The following is a 15087-nucleotide window of genomic DNA, read 5'->3' as shown; positions in this document are numbered from 1 at the left end:
GTTTCATTGTCTATTTATGTGTCCCAAATGTCAGGATTTGGGACAGAGGGTGTAACTGTATGGTTACAATGGTTTTATTTTTATAAACATGTATTTTTTGCTATTTGTTAGCCTATGGTACAGAATTCAATATGATTGGGTGACGAGTTCTATATTTTATGTGCAGATCATGTGGTTTGGGTTTGACCTTTGCTGCAAATTCAAATATAACAAGCTCTGTTGTGAAGCAAGAAATATATTTTTATTTTTATGTACTATATTAGCTATATAATGTTTCTCCAAACAGAAAAAGAAGTGCAGAGTTCGCCTCGGGATTGGGAGCCGCTGTACATTGCCGTTCCCAATCCCACCCAAACTGACGCCATCGGATGCCAGCATGGTAACTGCATCAGTTTGGAAAAATCGGGAGGAGAAGAACGTAAAGGATCACCACCAACTTGATTCTTCCTTTCCCTCTTCTTTCCGTTTGAAGCCGCCTACAACATCTCTGACGCCCCTCGACCCCTTGTCTGGCCGAACACCAATTGGCACTCCATCCCCCTCACCACCCTCACCCCCTGGATCCCCTGCCAGATCCCCTTCCACTCTCTCCAAGTTCTTCAGCCTCTCTTCCCTCTCCTCTCTCCACATGTCATCTCTCTCTTCCTCTTCCCCTTCTTCTTCTTCAGAGGAAGGATCACAGACCTTCTCCCATTTTAGTGCTTCTTGTGTTTCCCTGGCTGTCTCAACTCAGTCATCCTCCTCTGCCACTCCCCCCAGTCCTGCCTGCCCTTCCTCCACAACCCACGTCTCCTCCCCTGCCCCCCAGTCCTCCTCTCCAAACCCCCTTGACCACCATGGAGAGACCAACAAAGACAGTGAGACTGCCAGGTACTGCAGCCTGATATCAAATTTTATGCCAACCAACACCATTGAATTGAAATGAAAAAGCCAATATAATATAGCTAACCTAATGCATATGTCTGTGTGTCTTTACAGAGATCTTATGAGCTCTGAGGTCAAAGAGGTGGGGGCAGTTGTTCCACAGACAAAGAGAATGGTACCCCGATTTGCTGGCATCGCAGGTCTGTAAACGGGTGCCATTTGTTGGTGCTATTTTTCTTAATTCATCTTTGACTAAGCTTCTCTCTTACCGCTGTCCGTCTCTCGGTCTCTCTCTGCAGAGGCCTCCATTGACCTGAAGGCTTCCTCTGTCTCCTTGGAGAGGTAAGTACTGTAGACAATTGCCACCTTCATCTCACTCGACTCTACATAAGAGTTGTCACTCACTCACACCATGACATGGTAAGGAATATCTGTATGCCTGTACATTAAAACAGTGTTCAAACAGACAGATTGGTGTTGAGCTACTGCTACTGAGGCCTCTAACCTTTCCCTCTTCCTCCAGGCCATTGGTCAGGTCTCGGGACGCCATGGCTCGCCTCCGCAACCTGTTCAGCAAGAGTAGCACCCAGCTGGGGGAGCAGAGCTGCACAGGCGAGGGTGAAGACAACACCAAGCTCCTCGGGTAAAACACACACACATCTACACACACACACCTACTCTTATCTCTGAGCTCCTCTTTTTGTTTCAAATAATTCTGTGTGGTACTCAGAGTTATCTTGCGTTCATGCCTTACAAATCCATTCATGAGTTTACCTTTGGTCCACAGTTCAGATATTAGTGTGGTACTGATGGCTTCTTTCCCACAGGTTGCCTAATATTGGCAACACCTGCTTCATGAACTCTGCTCTGCAGTGCCTGCTGGGGCTGCCAGCATTTTGCAGAGACATCCTGAGACAGCAGGACACCTGGAGTTCTTCCCCCTTCTCTAAACTGCTATGGTATACAGCCTCGCTCTCACCCTCCTGTCCCACCTGTACACACACTGACCCACCCACCTAGACGCTTATAGTTACAGTACACAGTCCCGCCTCAATGTATGTATCAGTGGAGGCTGCTGAGGGGAGGACGGCTCGTAATGATGTCTGAAACGGAGCAAATGGAATGGCATCAAACACATGGAAACCATATGTTTGATGTATTTGATAGCATTCCACTGATTCCGCTCCAGCCATTACCACGAACCCGTACTCCCCAATTAAGGTGCCATCAACCTCCTGTGGTATGTATGTACAGTATGTACAGTATGTATATATGTATGTATGTATGTATGTATGTATGTATGTATGTATGTATGTATGTATGTATGTATGTATGTATGTATGTATGTATGTATGTATGTATGTACTGTATGTATACAAAATAAAAAATATAAATGCAACATGCAACAATTTCAAAGATTTTACTCAGTTACAGATCATATAAGGAAATCAGTCTATTGAAATAAATTCATTAGGCCATAATCTATGGATTTCACAACTGAGCAAGGGCGAAGCCATGGGTGGGGCTGGGAGGGCATAGGCCCACCCACTGGGGAGCTAGGCCCAGCCAATCAGAATGAGATTTCCCCACAAAAGGGCTATATTACAGATAGAAATACTCCTCAACACCCCCTCAGATGATCCCGCAGGTGAAGAAGACAGATGTGTAGGTTCTGGGCTTGTGTGGTTACACGTGGTCTGCGGTTGTGAGACCGGTTGGATGTACTGCCAAATTCTCTAAAACAATGTTAGAGGCAGCTTATGGTATAGAAATGAACATTCAATTATCTAGCAACAGCTCTGGTGGACAATTCTGCAGTCAGCATGCCAATTGCACGCTCCCTCAAAACCTGAGATGTCTGTGGTATTGTGTTGTGTGACAAAACTGCACATTTTAGAGTGGCCTTTTATTGTCCTCAGCACAAGGTGCACCTGTGTAATGATCATGTTGTTTAATCAGCGTCTTGGTAACAGATAAATGCACACTAACAGGTATGCAAACAAATTTGTGCACAAAATTTGAGAGAAATTAGCTTTTTGTGCATATGGAAAATGTATGGGATCTTTTATTTCAGCTCATGAAACTTGGGACCAACACTTCACGTGTTGCATTTATATTTTTGTTMWGTATGTATGTATGTATGTATGTATGTATGTATGTATGTATGTATGTATGTATGTATGTATGTATGTATGTATGTATGTATGTATGTATGTATGTATGTATGTATGTATGTATGTATGTATGTATGTATGTATGTATGTATGTATGTATGTATGTATGTATGTATGTATGTATGTATGTATGTATACTCTCTTTTGTACACTCTTAGTGCCTCATATGATTTTTAAGATAAAACCACACCCAACTCAGCTACTGATTAACACCAGAGGTGATTTTCTGTCACAATCAGGAATCAGTTGAATCATATTTGATCAGAGGCTAAAGTAGAAGCACAGAGCTAATCTGTGGCCAAGTGAGAGAGTGAAACCTGAATGCATGCTCTTTGTCTCCCTCCACAGCTGCTTTGCCGAGTTACATCAGTCAAGGCTTTCTGGAGGCACTGTCAATGCTAAGAAAAAGGAAAAGAAGAAAATCCTTCAAACAGTCAAGCGCTGTCTCTCCTTTGTCAATGAGGACTATGAGGACGACGATGAACAGGTAAGATATTATATGCTAAAAGACTCACATAACAATAAACCTGGGACACGTGACAGTCTTTTTCCTTAGCTCTGTTTCAGTTGTAGTTGTTGATGTATTTTCTGTTTCTTTCCGATTCTTCTCTTAGGATGCCCATGAATGTGTGTTGCTCCTCCTCTTTCAGCTGAAGGAGGAGGGTATGGCATTAAAGGGCTCACCAGAGCCGTACACCTGCCCCGTGAAGCAGTTAGAATTCAAGCTGAAGACTTCCCGTACCTGCACCAGGTAACAGCTGTCATTTGTATGCTCTGGATAAGAGCGTCTGCTAAATGACTTAAATGTAAATGTAATGTAAATGTATACGGTGTACCTTGATGTCTTCATCCCATTTGTGAGGAGGTTTAATGTCAGCATAACATGCAGGATACAGAGGTAAAGCATTAAGATAGTTAGTGTGTAGAGGGATCAAAAGGTTTGTGTTGGAGAGCTGATGCATTTCTCTCCGTACTTCTGAAGCTGTGGAGTTACAGTGTATGGTCAGGAGGATTACAATCACCTGTCACTGAGCCTGAGCCATTACCTGACACACAGCCTGGACCTCTACTTTAAGGTCAGCACTTAGCTTCAACCAAGAGTTAGTGAGTATGTCAAGGAACACTATCATTAATGTCATAATGTTCATAATTGTATTGCTATGCTTTGTCACCTAGCCATCTGCGTTAGAGTGTGCATGCTGGGAGTGCTCAGGCAGCATTGCATCTGTGACTAGGCACTTCCTCACGCTGCCCCGGTGAGTCCCCCTATCATCATCTCAGATTACAATTGACAGTCCAGCTCTAACTCACCAAACTGGGTTATTGATTTGAGTACAAGACTGATTCCTTTGTCTGTGTGAATGCCTGCCTGTCCGTCTGTCTTTGTGAATGCCTGCCTGCCTTTGTCTGTCTGTCTGTCTGTCTGTCTGTCTGTCTGTCTGTCTTGTGTGCACATGCCTGCCTGTATGTCTGTCTGTCTGTTTCTGTCTGTCTGTCTGTCTGTCTGTGTGTGTCTGTGTGCCTGTCTGTCTGTCTGTCTTGTCTGTCTGTCGTCTGTCTGTCTGTCTGTCTGTCTGTCTGTCTGTCTGTCTGTGTCTGTCGTGTCTGTCTGTCTGTGCTGTCTGTCTGGTGTGTGTTGAATGCTGCCTGTCTGTCTGTCTGTGTGTGTGTGAATGCCTGCCTGCCTGTCTGTCTGTGTGTGTGTGAATGCCTGCCTGCCTGTCCGTCTGTGTATCTCTGAGCAGGGTCCTAATGCTTCATATTAAGCGGTTTGCTGCAGGCGACTGGGAGCCAGAGAAGGTGGATGATCCCATGTCCATCCCTGCAGAACTGACCCTCCCAGCCGTATGGGGGGAGACAGCCCCTGTCCAGCATGGAGCCAGGTTGGTTTACACTCTGTTTGGGGACATTGCACATTGAGCAGCCAACACACACCAGGATTTTCACACACTAAATATTGATTTTCATTGCCATCGATTTATACAGGGCAAGCTCACTGGGGAACAACAACATGGACAGCACACCTGCAAACTCCCCGAAAGGCACCCTTGATAGATCAGGTAGGACATTGTGTTACTGACATCATGCAGAACACCCTCTCATGAAACAGGACTGTTGAGGAAAGCAAGTCGGAAGCTGAAGTTAAGAGTATGTTTGTTGATAGGTTTCCACTTCACTTTTTGGTTTGTATTTACACTATTTGATATACCCCCACCAGCTTCAATTTCCTCTGACCAGCTAGAGAAACCAGCTGACAGTGAGAAAAAGCAGCAGGAAGCCGCTGTGGTGAGGAGAGAGAGATAAATATATATATATATATATATATAGAGAGAGAGAGATAAATAACAGATAATTAGATCCAGTTGAGATAGTGGGCGGATCAAGATAAGGCAGTTATAGAAGGCACCCCTATCCTGTAGACAAAATAACAATCCTATTATTAAATGTGTTTCCTTACAGAGACACCAGCCAGACAATATCTACAAATTGTCAAGTGTGATCTCACATCTGGGAGACAACATGTATACAGGTAAAATGCACGCAGGTATGCATGCACACCCCACGCACATAATTCTGAAAGCCTAATGTACACTCTATTCTTTCTCCCTTGTTCCCCAGGCCACTACATCAGTGATGTTTTGGACAGCCGTGGCAGTGGGTGGCTCTGCCTGGATGACGCACGTGTCTTGAGGACAGATGAGGCCACTGTGCTGAGGGCGAGGGCACAGACTGCCTACATCCTGTTCTATGTCTGCAGGTAAGGCTCTAGCCCACACATTTGAGAAGAATGCCAGAAATGGAGTCAATCACGACAATGAGTCATCAAGAAAAAAGAAAGTGTTTATCAAAGCTAGAAAGATGATTCATTGACCACACATTAAGAGTTATGCCTTTATCCTGTAATCCCTCTGTATGTGTTATTTTCCAGACGTTGTATGTACATGTAAGATCTCCCTGTCATTTCTCATTGTAGTGGAGCAGGTGAAGGAGACCAGGCACCTCACTACCAGGAAAAGCACCAGGAGAACCCATCATTAAACTCAGGGAGAGGCACAGCTCTCAGGGACCACCTGRAGTAGCACCTACCACACACCAAGAAATATCAGATTAATYGAATTAGGCTGCCCAACACCACCATCAACTGCCCTAGACCACCATCAACTGCCCTAGACCACCATCAGGCTGCCCTAAGACACCACTCAGGCTGCCCTACTGACCACCATTCAGGCAATAAGCTGCCTTAGACCACATCACGGCTGCCTAGACCACCAGGGAATAAAGCTGCCTTAGACCATCAAGCTGCTTAGACCCACCATCAAGCTGCCTTAGACCACCATCAAGCTGCCTTAGACACCATAAGCTGCCCTAGACCACCAGGAATAATTCTGCCTCTAAACCACCACCAGGCAATGGGCTGCCCTAGACCACCAGTACTCAGGCTGCCCTAAGACCACCAGTACATCAGGCTGCCCTAGACCACCAGTAATCATGGCCTGCCCTAGACATCAGGCTGCCCTAACCACCGCATAGGCTCCCTAGACCAAGCGACATGGGCTGCCCTAGACCACACACATCAGGCTGCCTAGAAGCACGCTGCCCTAGACCACAGGACATCAGGCTGCCCTAGACCACAGGCTGCCCTAGACACCAGGACATCAGGCTGCCCTAGACCCACCAGGCTGCGCCCTAGACACCAGGACATCAGGCTGCCCCTTAGACCACCAGGCTGCCCTAGACCACCAGGACATCAGGCTGCCCTAGACCACCTGGACATCAGGCTGCCCTAGACCACCTGGACATCAGGCTGCCCTAGACCACCAGAAGAAACAGTGTACACCACAAAACATGTACCCACTGTCGGCTATCTACTGTATGTTTACAATGATATAAATATAAAACATCTAACCGAGCTAGTGCAATTAATTTTCCTTTACTGTACATGGTAGTTAATAAATGTACCTACAGTGCATTCAGAAAGTATTCTGACCCCTTGACTTTTTCCACATTTTGTTAAGTTACAGCCTTATTCTACTCTGTATTAAATTGTTGTTTTTTCTTCTCATCAATCTACACACAATACTCCATAATAACAGCAAAAACAGGTTTTTAGATTTTTTTGCAAATTTATAAAGAAAACAAAAATCTGAACTATCACATTTACATAAGTAGTCAGACCTTTTACTCAGTACTTTGTTGAAGCACCTTTGGCAGCGATTACAGCCTCGAGTCTTCTTGCGTATGACGCTACAAGCTTAGCACACCTGTATTTGGGGAGTTTCTCCCATTCTTCTCTGCAGATCCTCTCAAGCTCTGTCAGGTTGGATGGGGAGCGTCGCTGCACAGCTATTTTCAGGTCTCCAGAGATGTTCGATCAGATTCAAGTCCGGGCTCTGGCTGGGCCACTCAAGGACATTCAGAGACTTGTCCCCAAGCCACTCCTGCATTGTCTTGGCTGTGTGCTTATGGTCATTGTCCTGTTGGAAGGTGACCCCTTCACCCCAGTCTGAGATCCTGCACGCTCTGGAGCTGGTTTTCATCAAGGATCTCTCTGTACTTTGTGCCGTTCATCTTTGGTTGCATCTGGTCTGAGAGTCTTTAAGTGGCTTTTGGCAAACTCCAAGCATGCTGTCATATGCCTTTTACTGAGGAGTGGCTTCCGTCTGGCCACTCTACCATAAAGACCCGATTGGTGGAGTGCTGCAGAGATGGTTGTCCTTCTGGAAGTTTCTCCAATCTCCACAGAGGAACTCTGGAGCTCTATCAGAGTGACCATCAGGTTCTTGTTCACCTCCCTGACCAAGGCCCTTCTCCCCTGATTGCTCAGTTTGGCTGGGCGGCCAGCTCTAGGAGTCTTTGGTTTTTGTTCTGACATGACATCCCACTGCAAGACCTTATATTGACAGGTGTGTGCCTTTCCAAATCATGTACAATCTTGTACAAGTATTTCTGTTTTTTGTTGTATAAATCTGCTAGAATTTCTTAAAACCTGTTTTCACTTTGTCATTATGGGGTATTGTGTGTAGATTGATAAGGATTTTACATTTTTTAATCCCTTTTGAATAAGGCTGTAACGTATCAAAATGTGGAAAAAGTCAAGGGGTSTGAATACTTTCCGAATGCACTGTATAAGAGGCAATCCCTATCATTCATTCATGTTGGGTAAAAAGTGGAATAAGTTAATAATATTACAATATTGTGTGTCTGTGCACAGTCTATCTGCGCACTCCCTCGGGGTTTTAATGTAACCACAAATACAATAAAGTAATGGAACATATCAGTTTGGAAGACAGTCTTGACCCACAACTACTGTGGGAAAGACTAAGAGGACATCAACGTGTTGCACAAGAAATACAGAAGAATACTTTTTTTTTTCTATAATGGATATGTTTATTGATCTTTTACAACAATAACAAAAAAAGGCTAGAAATACAGGAATACAAGAAATAAAAGGAGATGATGAATACCTGGTCGTCAACAGCCAGTCCACTAATAATAATAACCTTCAGGATGTTAAAGCTTTGAACCCATTGAAATTCTACTTTCTGCCTGGCAGACAGAAGGCTCCATAAATCATTCTGTTATAACACTGGTTCACACCAACATGATGGGAGAGGTGCTTATGGTATATGACACTAAAGCTATGAAACTGGTTCAAACAATATACACTTGTTTCCCCCATGTCTTTCAAAAGAAACAGAAAACCCTTTTTCCCCCAATTTGTTATGGTTTAAAATAATGAATAAAGGCCTCATATGTATTTACTAATTTACAAAATTGTAATTTATGTTTAACAATCAAGGCATCAACAAGTGTGCATATTCAAATTGATCAATTTCTCTACCCTTGAACCACTGAATTAAAACCAACTCTCTAACACTCAATAAAACTTCAATAAACATTAATTACCCTTCTGTAAATCTGTCATGTTTTGTCTTTGATCATGTCTTGTCCCTGTGCTTCCCTCTGCTGGTCTTATTAGGTTCTTTCTCTTTCTCTCTCTCTATCGTTCCGTTCCTGCTCCCAGCTGTTTCTCATTCTCCCTACGACCTCATTTACTCTTTCACACCTGTCCCCTATTTTGCCCTCTGATTAGAGTCCCTATTTCTCCCTCTGTTTTCCGCTCCTGTCCTTGTCGGATTCTTGTTTGATGTTTGCTGTTCCTGTGTCCTTGTTCCGCCCTGTCGTGTTCTCTGCCTTCTTCAGATGCTGCGTGTGAGCAGGTGTCTAAGTCAGCTACGGCCTGTGCCTTCCTGAAGCGACCTGCAGTCTGTGGTCGCGTCTCCAGTCGTTCCTCTCTATTGACGAGAGGATTTCAGTTTCCTGTTTTGGATTACCATTGATTATATCCAGGAGAATCATTATTTTTTAATACTGGAATAAAGACTCTGTTACTATTACGTCGCTTTTGGGTCCTCATTCATCAGCATAACAGAAGAATCCGACCAAGATGGACCCAGCGACTATGGATTCTCTCAACACTGCGTCGAGTTCCAGGGAGCAATGCTCGGCAGACACGAGCAGGAATTGTTTGCTGCTCGTCATGCCGTTGAGACCCTGGCCGCTCAGGTCTCCGATCTCTCTGGACAGTTTCAGAGTCTTCGTCTCGTGCCACCAGCTACTTCCTGGTCTTCCGAGTCTCCGGAACCTAGGGTTAATAACCCACCATGTTACTCTGGGCAGCCCACTGAGTGTCGCTCTTTTCTCACCCAGTGTGATATTGTGTTCTCTCCAGCCCAACACGTACTCTAGTGAGAGAGCTCGGATCGCTTACGTCATATCACTCCTTACTGGTCGGGCTCGGGAGTGGGGCACAGCTATCTGGGAGGCAAGGGCTGAGTGTTCTAACGATTATCAGAACTTTAAAGAGGAGATGATCCGGGTTTTTGATCGTTCAGTTTTTGGGAAGGAGGCTTCCTGGGCCCTGGCTTCCCTATGTCAAGGTGATCGATCCATAACGGATTACTCTATAGAGTTTCGCACTCTTGCTGCATCCAGTGACTGGAACGAGCCGGCGTTGCTCGCTCGTTTTCTGGAGGGATTCCACGCAGAGGTTAAGGATGAGATTCTCTCCCGGGAGGTTCCTTCCAGCGTGGACTCTTTGATTGCACTCGCCATCCCATAGAACGACGGGTAGATCTTCGTCACCGAGCTGCGTGGAGGAGAGCTCGCGTTAACGGTGTTTCCCCTCTCCGCATCTCAACCATCTCCTCCCACCGGCTCAGAGACTGAGCCCATGCAGCTGGGAGGTATTCGCATCTCGACTAAGGAGAGGGAACGGAGAATCACCAACCGCCTTTGCCTCTATTGCGGTTCTGCTGGACATTTTGTCATGTCATGTCCAGTAAAAGCCAGAGCTCATCAGTAAGCGGAGGGCTACTGGTGAGCGCTACTACTCAGGTCTCTCCATCAAGATCCTGTACTACCTTGTCGGTCCATCTACGCTGGACCGGTTCGGCTGCTTCCTGCAGTGCCTTGATAGACTCTGGGGCTGAGGGTTGTTTTATGGACGAAGCATGGGCTCGGAAACATGACATTCCTCTCAGACAGTTAGGGAAGCCCACGCCCATGTTCGCCTTAGATGGTAGTCTTCTCCTAGTATCAGATGTGAGCCACTACCTCTTCTCACACAGTATCTGGTACCACAGTGACGCATTTCCTTTTTGATTTTTCGTTCACCTTTTACACCTGTTGTTTGGGTCATCCCTGGCTAGTATGTCATAATCCTTCTATTAATTGGTCTAGTAATTCTATCTATCTTGGAACGTTCTTGTCATGTGAAGTGTTTAATGTCTGCTATCCTCCTGTTGCTTCTGTCCCCTCTACTCGAGGAACCTGGTGATTTGACAGGAGTGCCGGAGGAATATCATGATCTGCGCACGGTCTTCAGTCGGTCCAGAGCCAGCTCCCTTCCTCCTCACCGGTCGTATGATTGTTGTATTGATCTCCTTCCGGGGACCACTCCCCCTCGGGGTAGACTATACTCTCTGTCGGCTCCCGAAAGGCTCTCGAGGATTATCTGTCTGTTTCTCTCGACGCCGGTACCGTGGTGCCTTCTTCCTCTCCCGCCGGAGCGGGATTTTTCTTTGTTAAGAAGAAGGACGGTACTCTCCTGCGCCTCGTGTTATCGAGGCTGAATGACATAACGGTTAAGAATCGTTATCCGCTTCCCCTTATGTCGTCAGCCTTCGAGATTTTGCAGGGAGCCAGGTGCTTTACTAAGTTGGACCTTCGTAACGCTTACCATCTCGTACGCATCAGAGAGGGGACGAGTGGAAAACGGCGTTTACACTCCGTTAGGGCATTTTGAATACGGGTTCTGCCGTTCGTCTCGCTAATGCTCCAGCTGTCTTTCAGGCATTAGTTATGATTACTGAGAGACATGCTGACATTTTTGTTTCGTTACTCTACGATATCCTGATTTTTTCACCGTCACTCGAGATTCATGTTCAGCACGTTCGACGTGTACTCCGCGCTTTTAGAGAATTGTCTCTACGTGAAGGCTGAGAAGTGCGCCTTCATGTCTCCTCTGTCACTTTTCTCGGTTCTGTTATTTCCGCTGAAGGCATTCAGATGGCATCGCTAAGGTAGGTGTCAGCGATTGGCCCGTCCCTAAGTCACGTGTCGAGTTGCAGCGCTTTCTCGGTTTCGCTAATTTCTATCGGCGTTTCATTCGTAATTTCGGTCAAGTGCGCTGCTCTCACAGCTCTGACTTCTGTCAAGACTTGCTTTAAGTGGTCCGGTTCCCCAGGGAGCTTTTGATCTCCTCAAGAAGCGTTTTACATCCGCCCCTATCCTTGTTACTCCTGACGTCACTAAACATCTCATTGTCGAGGTTGACGCTTCAGAGGTGGGGCGGGGAGCATTCTGTCTCAGCGCTTCCAGTCTGACGTAGGGTCCATCCTTGCGCTTACTTTCTCTCATCGCCTGTCGGCCATCGGAACGCAACTATGATGTCGCGCTACCGCGACACTCCGCTCGCCATCCGCTTAGCCATAGCGAATGGCGACAGTGGTTGGAGGGGGCGACCGTCTTTTGTCGTTTGGACTGACATAAGACTCCTTGAGTACATCCGTTCGGCCAAACGACTTAATGCACGTCAAGCTGTTGGGCGTTGTTCTTTCGGCTCGCTTCGAGCTCTCGTCGACTCTCATCGCTCCGGGAAATAAGAACACAAGCCTGATGCCTTATCCCGGTCTCTTACGTTCTTTCTGTGGCTCTCTACCCGACGCCGATCCGGGATTCTCACGCTGACACGGAGCAGATCGTTGCAGGCTTGACTCAGTCTGGGCAGAATGTGAAGAGAGTAGAAGCAGAACTCGACTTCACGAGGCTGCGTACTCGCTTTGACGAGCTGGGATGTCCTAGTTAACCTTGCTTCGTTCGTTCTGTCTCTATTCGTCTGGCTGATCTTCTAGCTGGGCTCACTCTGCAAGTACGCTGGCCAGGCCCGCAATCGGGAGTCTAGACGTTCGCTTATTCCAGCTTGCAGTAGTTCTGGTAGCCTACTCAGGGCGGGACATATCGCGCTCGTTTTCGTGCTGCTGTCGGCACTCGCGTCGCAGACTAAGTACAGCGTAATCGTCCCTGTCAAAGCGGCTTCTCTCACCGGTCTCATCTCCACAACCACTCACGCTCACACTCGCATGACTTAGATATACCCTCTAGCGCTGCCCGTCCCTAGCCGGGAGAATGACTGTGATTGCTATAAATCGGTCTATCGATAGTTCTCTAAGGCGGCGACGTATCTCTTCCCTCGCTAAGCGGTTCTCCGCTGGAACCCCCGGAGAATCATCAGAGAAGTGTCAAATCATCATCCGTTAGGAACGTGTCACGAGCAGTGCAGGCCTACGCCTTACTTTCAGACAGAGGTCCGGCAATTTCACAGTCACAGTTTGAGGGAGTTCTGTCGTTTGATTGGTGCTTCGTCAGTCTTCTTCCGGCGTTTCATCGCCAGTCTAACGGGTCCAACGCAGACAACGGGCCAATCAGTCGACTCTGGTCGCAATGTACCCGCCTTCGCTTTCGACTAACCCTCGCGTCCTTGGGCAGAACAAAGCTCCTGCGGCTGATAACACACTCGTTCTTCGTTCTGCTACGGCGCCTACCGTTTCAGAAGTAGTCTTGCTACCACCCCTCTTTTTCGTACCAGCATCGCGAGTCAGCGTTCCTCCGCTCAGGTCTCTCTCTCGCTCCACGCTCTCGCCTGAGCCGCACTGGAGGAGGTCAGGTTCTGCACTTCTCGCGTTACACCCGGCGCGCACGACTGTGAGAGCCGCAATAAACGCGCGCTCACAGCGTCCGCTAGTATTGTCGGTCAGAGAGTCGTGGCTTCCACTCGTAACTCCCCTTACGACAGCTTCTCGGCACGTTGACTCCCGCGCTTCATTGGTCGTCCGCCTGTCTCCTCAGGTCGTCATCCTGTCGCTGGTGCGACCTCCGCTCTCTCCGCGACATCTTCGCTCGCGTCCACTCCTGGTCTCATGTCTCTTGTGTCAAGCTTTCTTCGCGCCCATCCGTTCGTCCTTCTCCTCACGCTCCCTTGTCGAGGGCGCTCCTATTTACAAGGTACGGAAGATCATGGCATCCGTTCCTCGGGACGTGGTCCACAGTACTTACGCGGCACTGGGAGGGTTACGGTCCTGAGGAAGAGGAGTTCGCGCGCTCTCATCGGCGCACGCTGCTCGCGCTGCTCGTCTGATTGAATGATTTTCTGTTCGTTTGCCCGCAGGCGTTCTTCGCCTGCCCAGGCAGGCCGCTCGCTGTAGTGGGGGCGGTCGTACTCGTGGTCGTGTTTTTGTCTTGAATCGATCTTCCTTGGTCGTGCTTCCTCTGCTGGCACTATTACGGTTCTTTCTTCTTTCTCTCTCTCTTCGTTCCGTTCCTCCCCGAGCTTGTTTCTCATTCTCAGCCTATCGACCTCATTTACTTCTTTGCACCACTGTCCCTATTTGCCTCGCTGATTAGAGCGCTATTTCTCCCTCTGTTTTCCGTCTCTGTCCTTGTCGATTCTTGTATTGATTTTTGCTGTTCCCTGTGTCCTTGTTTCCGCCCTGTCGTGGTTCTCCTGCCTTCTTAGCAATGCTCGCGTGCTGAGAGGGCGTGTCTAATGTAGCGTCACGTGCTCTGGTGGCCTTCACTGTAAGAAGGCCATGCCAGTCCGTGGTACGCACGCTCCATCGTGGCTCCTGTCTAGTAGAACTTGAGGAGGATTATACGAGTGATCCGTGTTTTTGATTACTCTCATAGATTATTCCCACAGAGGAATCTATATATTTGTTTAAATACTAGAGGAAATGCAAAGTACTCGCTACTGCTTACGATCGCTTTTTGAGAGGTCCATCATTCATCACGATAACAAAATAGCTAAACATATATATAACCAGCCATGTGGAAAAGTCAGAAATTACACTGTGCTGGACACTGACGAAGTCAAAGAAGAGACACTTAGTGGCATTATGAGTTGAAGCTAGATGTTATACTGGGTCGACAGACAAAATAACTGAGTAGGCAGAGCAGGTCGCATAGAATATTTGACACAGTAGTCAGAACACGACATTTGGGCTGTCTTCACTAAAGTGAAAGGGCCTTTGCTCCAAGTCTGACAAACCTAATTCCACACATTATCGTACACCACTTAAAGTAGACTGATATGTCAAATATAAAATGGTGGGTTATTGGACAAGGTTACAATGGTCAAGTTAACAGGGTCTTTTGCTGGTCATATATATAGGGGGAATGCTGAGGCAACATGGCGTGGTACAATCTAATTTACTACAAACCTGCTACCAAATAGTTATTTACATAGTTATTTTTATACTAAACTAAATGGATTGCAGTATCTCTATGACAGTGGTGGTTTTGATGATTCAGTGGGATCGTCATTTAGGCTACCATTTAAAAATAATTCCCTCGCTTATGCTGTGCTTTGTTTTACATATCCTGGTCCAATCCTGTACAATCATCAAAGACACATGTTTTTACCGACTTGTGTGCAGTCGTCCACCTGTGTGCCAGTAAACCAGCTGAAATGACAGTGGTTAAATTCTAG

General features: G+C 46.8%; 1 protein-coding gene across 2 annotated transcripts; it reads left to right on the top strand.

Annotated features, from left to right (window-relative positions):
- Window positions 1-1392: 1392 nt before the first annotated feature.
- LOC111981417 (ubiquitin carboxyl-terminal hydrolase 37-like) lies at window positions 1393-6266 on the top strand. 2 transcript variants are annotated; one of them, XM_024147776.2, is made up of 11 exons: window positions 1393-1507; window positions 1692-1823; window positions 3387-3525; window positions 3653-3789; window positions 4021-4114; window positions 4215-4294; window positions 4784-4921; window positions 5025-5098; window positions 5499-5568; window positions 5658-5796; window positions 6013-6266. In XM_024147776.2, exons 1-10 carry the CDS (start codon window positions 1413-1415, stop codon window positions 5671-5673), a joined length of 975 nt encoding a protein of 324 aa, XP_024003544.1. In that variant the 5' UTR covers window positions 1393-1412; the 3' UTR covers window positions 5674-5796; window positions 6013-6266. The 2 variants fall into 2 exon arrangements, with proteins under 2 accessions (XP_024003544.1, XP_024003545.1); XM_024147777.2 differs by lacking the exons at window positions 4021-4114; window positions 4215-4294.
- The last annotated feature ends 8821 nt before the right edge of the window (window positions 6267-15087 follow it).

Source organism: Salvelinus sp. IW2-2015, linkage group LG20, assembly GCF_002910315.2.
Source record: "Salvelinus sp. IW2-2015 linkage group LG20, ASM291031v2, whole genome shotgun sequence".
Classification (NCBI taxonomy): Eukaryota; Metazoa; Chordata; class Actinopteri; order Salmoniformes; family Salmonidae; genus Salvelinus; species Salvelinus sp. IW2-2015.
The sequence above is the reverse complement of the archived record's forward strand: the minus strand, read 5'-3'. Positions and strand labels throughout refer to the sequence as shown.

Coding starts and splice junctions, on each gene's coding strand:
- LOC111981417 (XM_024147776.2), top strand. CDS start 1,413: ATGGCTCGCCTCCGCAACCTGTTCAGCAAGAGTAGCACCCAGCTGGGG. Junction 4,115..4,214: donor GCCTGGACCTCTACTTTAAG/GTCAGCACTTAG, acceptor TTTGTCACCTAG/CCATCTGCGTTAGAGTGTGC. Junction 5,099..5,498: donor AGGCACCCTTGATAGATCAG/GTAGGACATTGT, acceptor GTTTCCTTACAG/AGACACCAGCCAGACAATAT.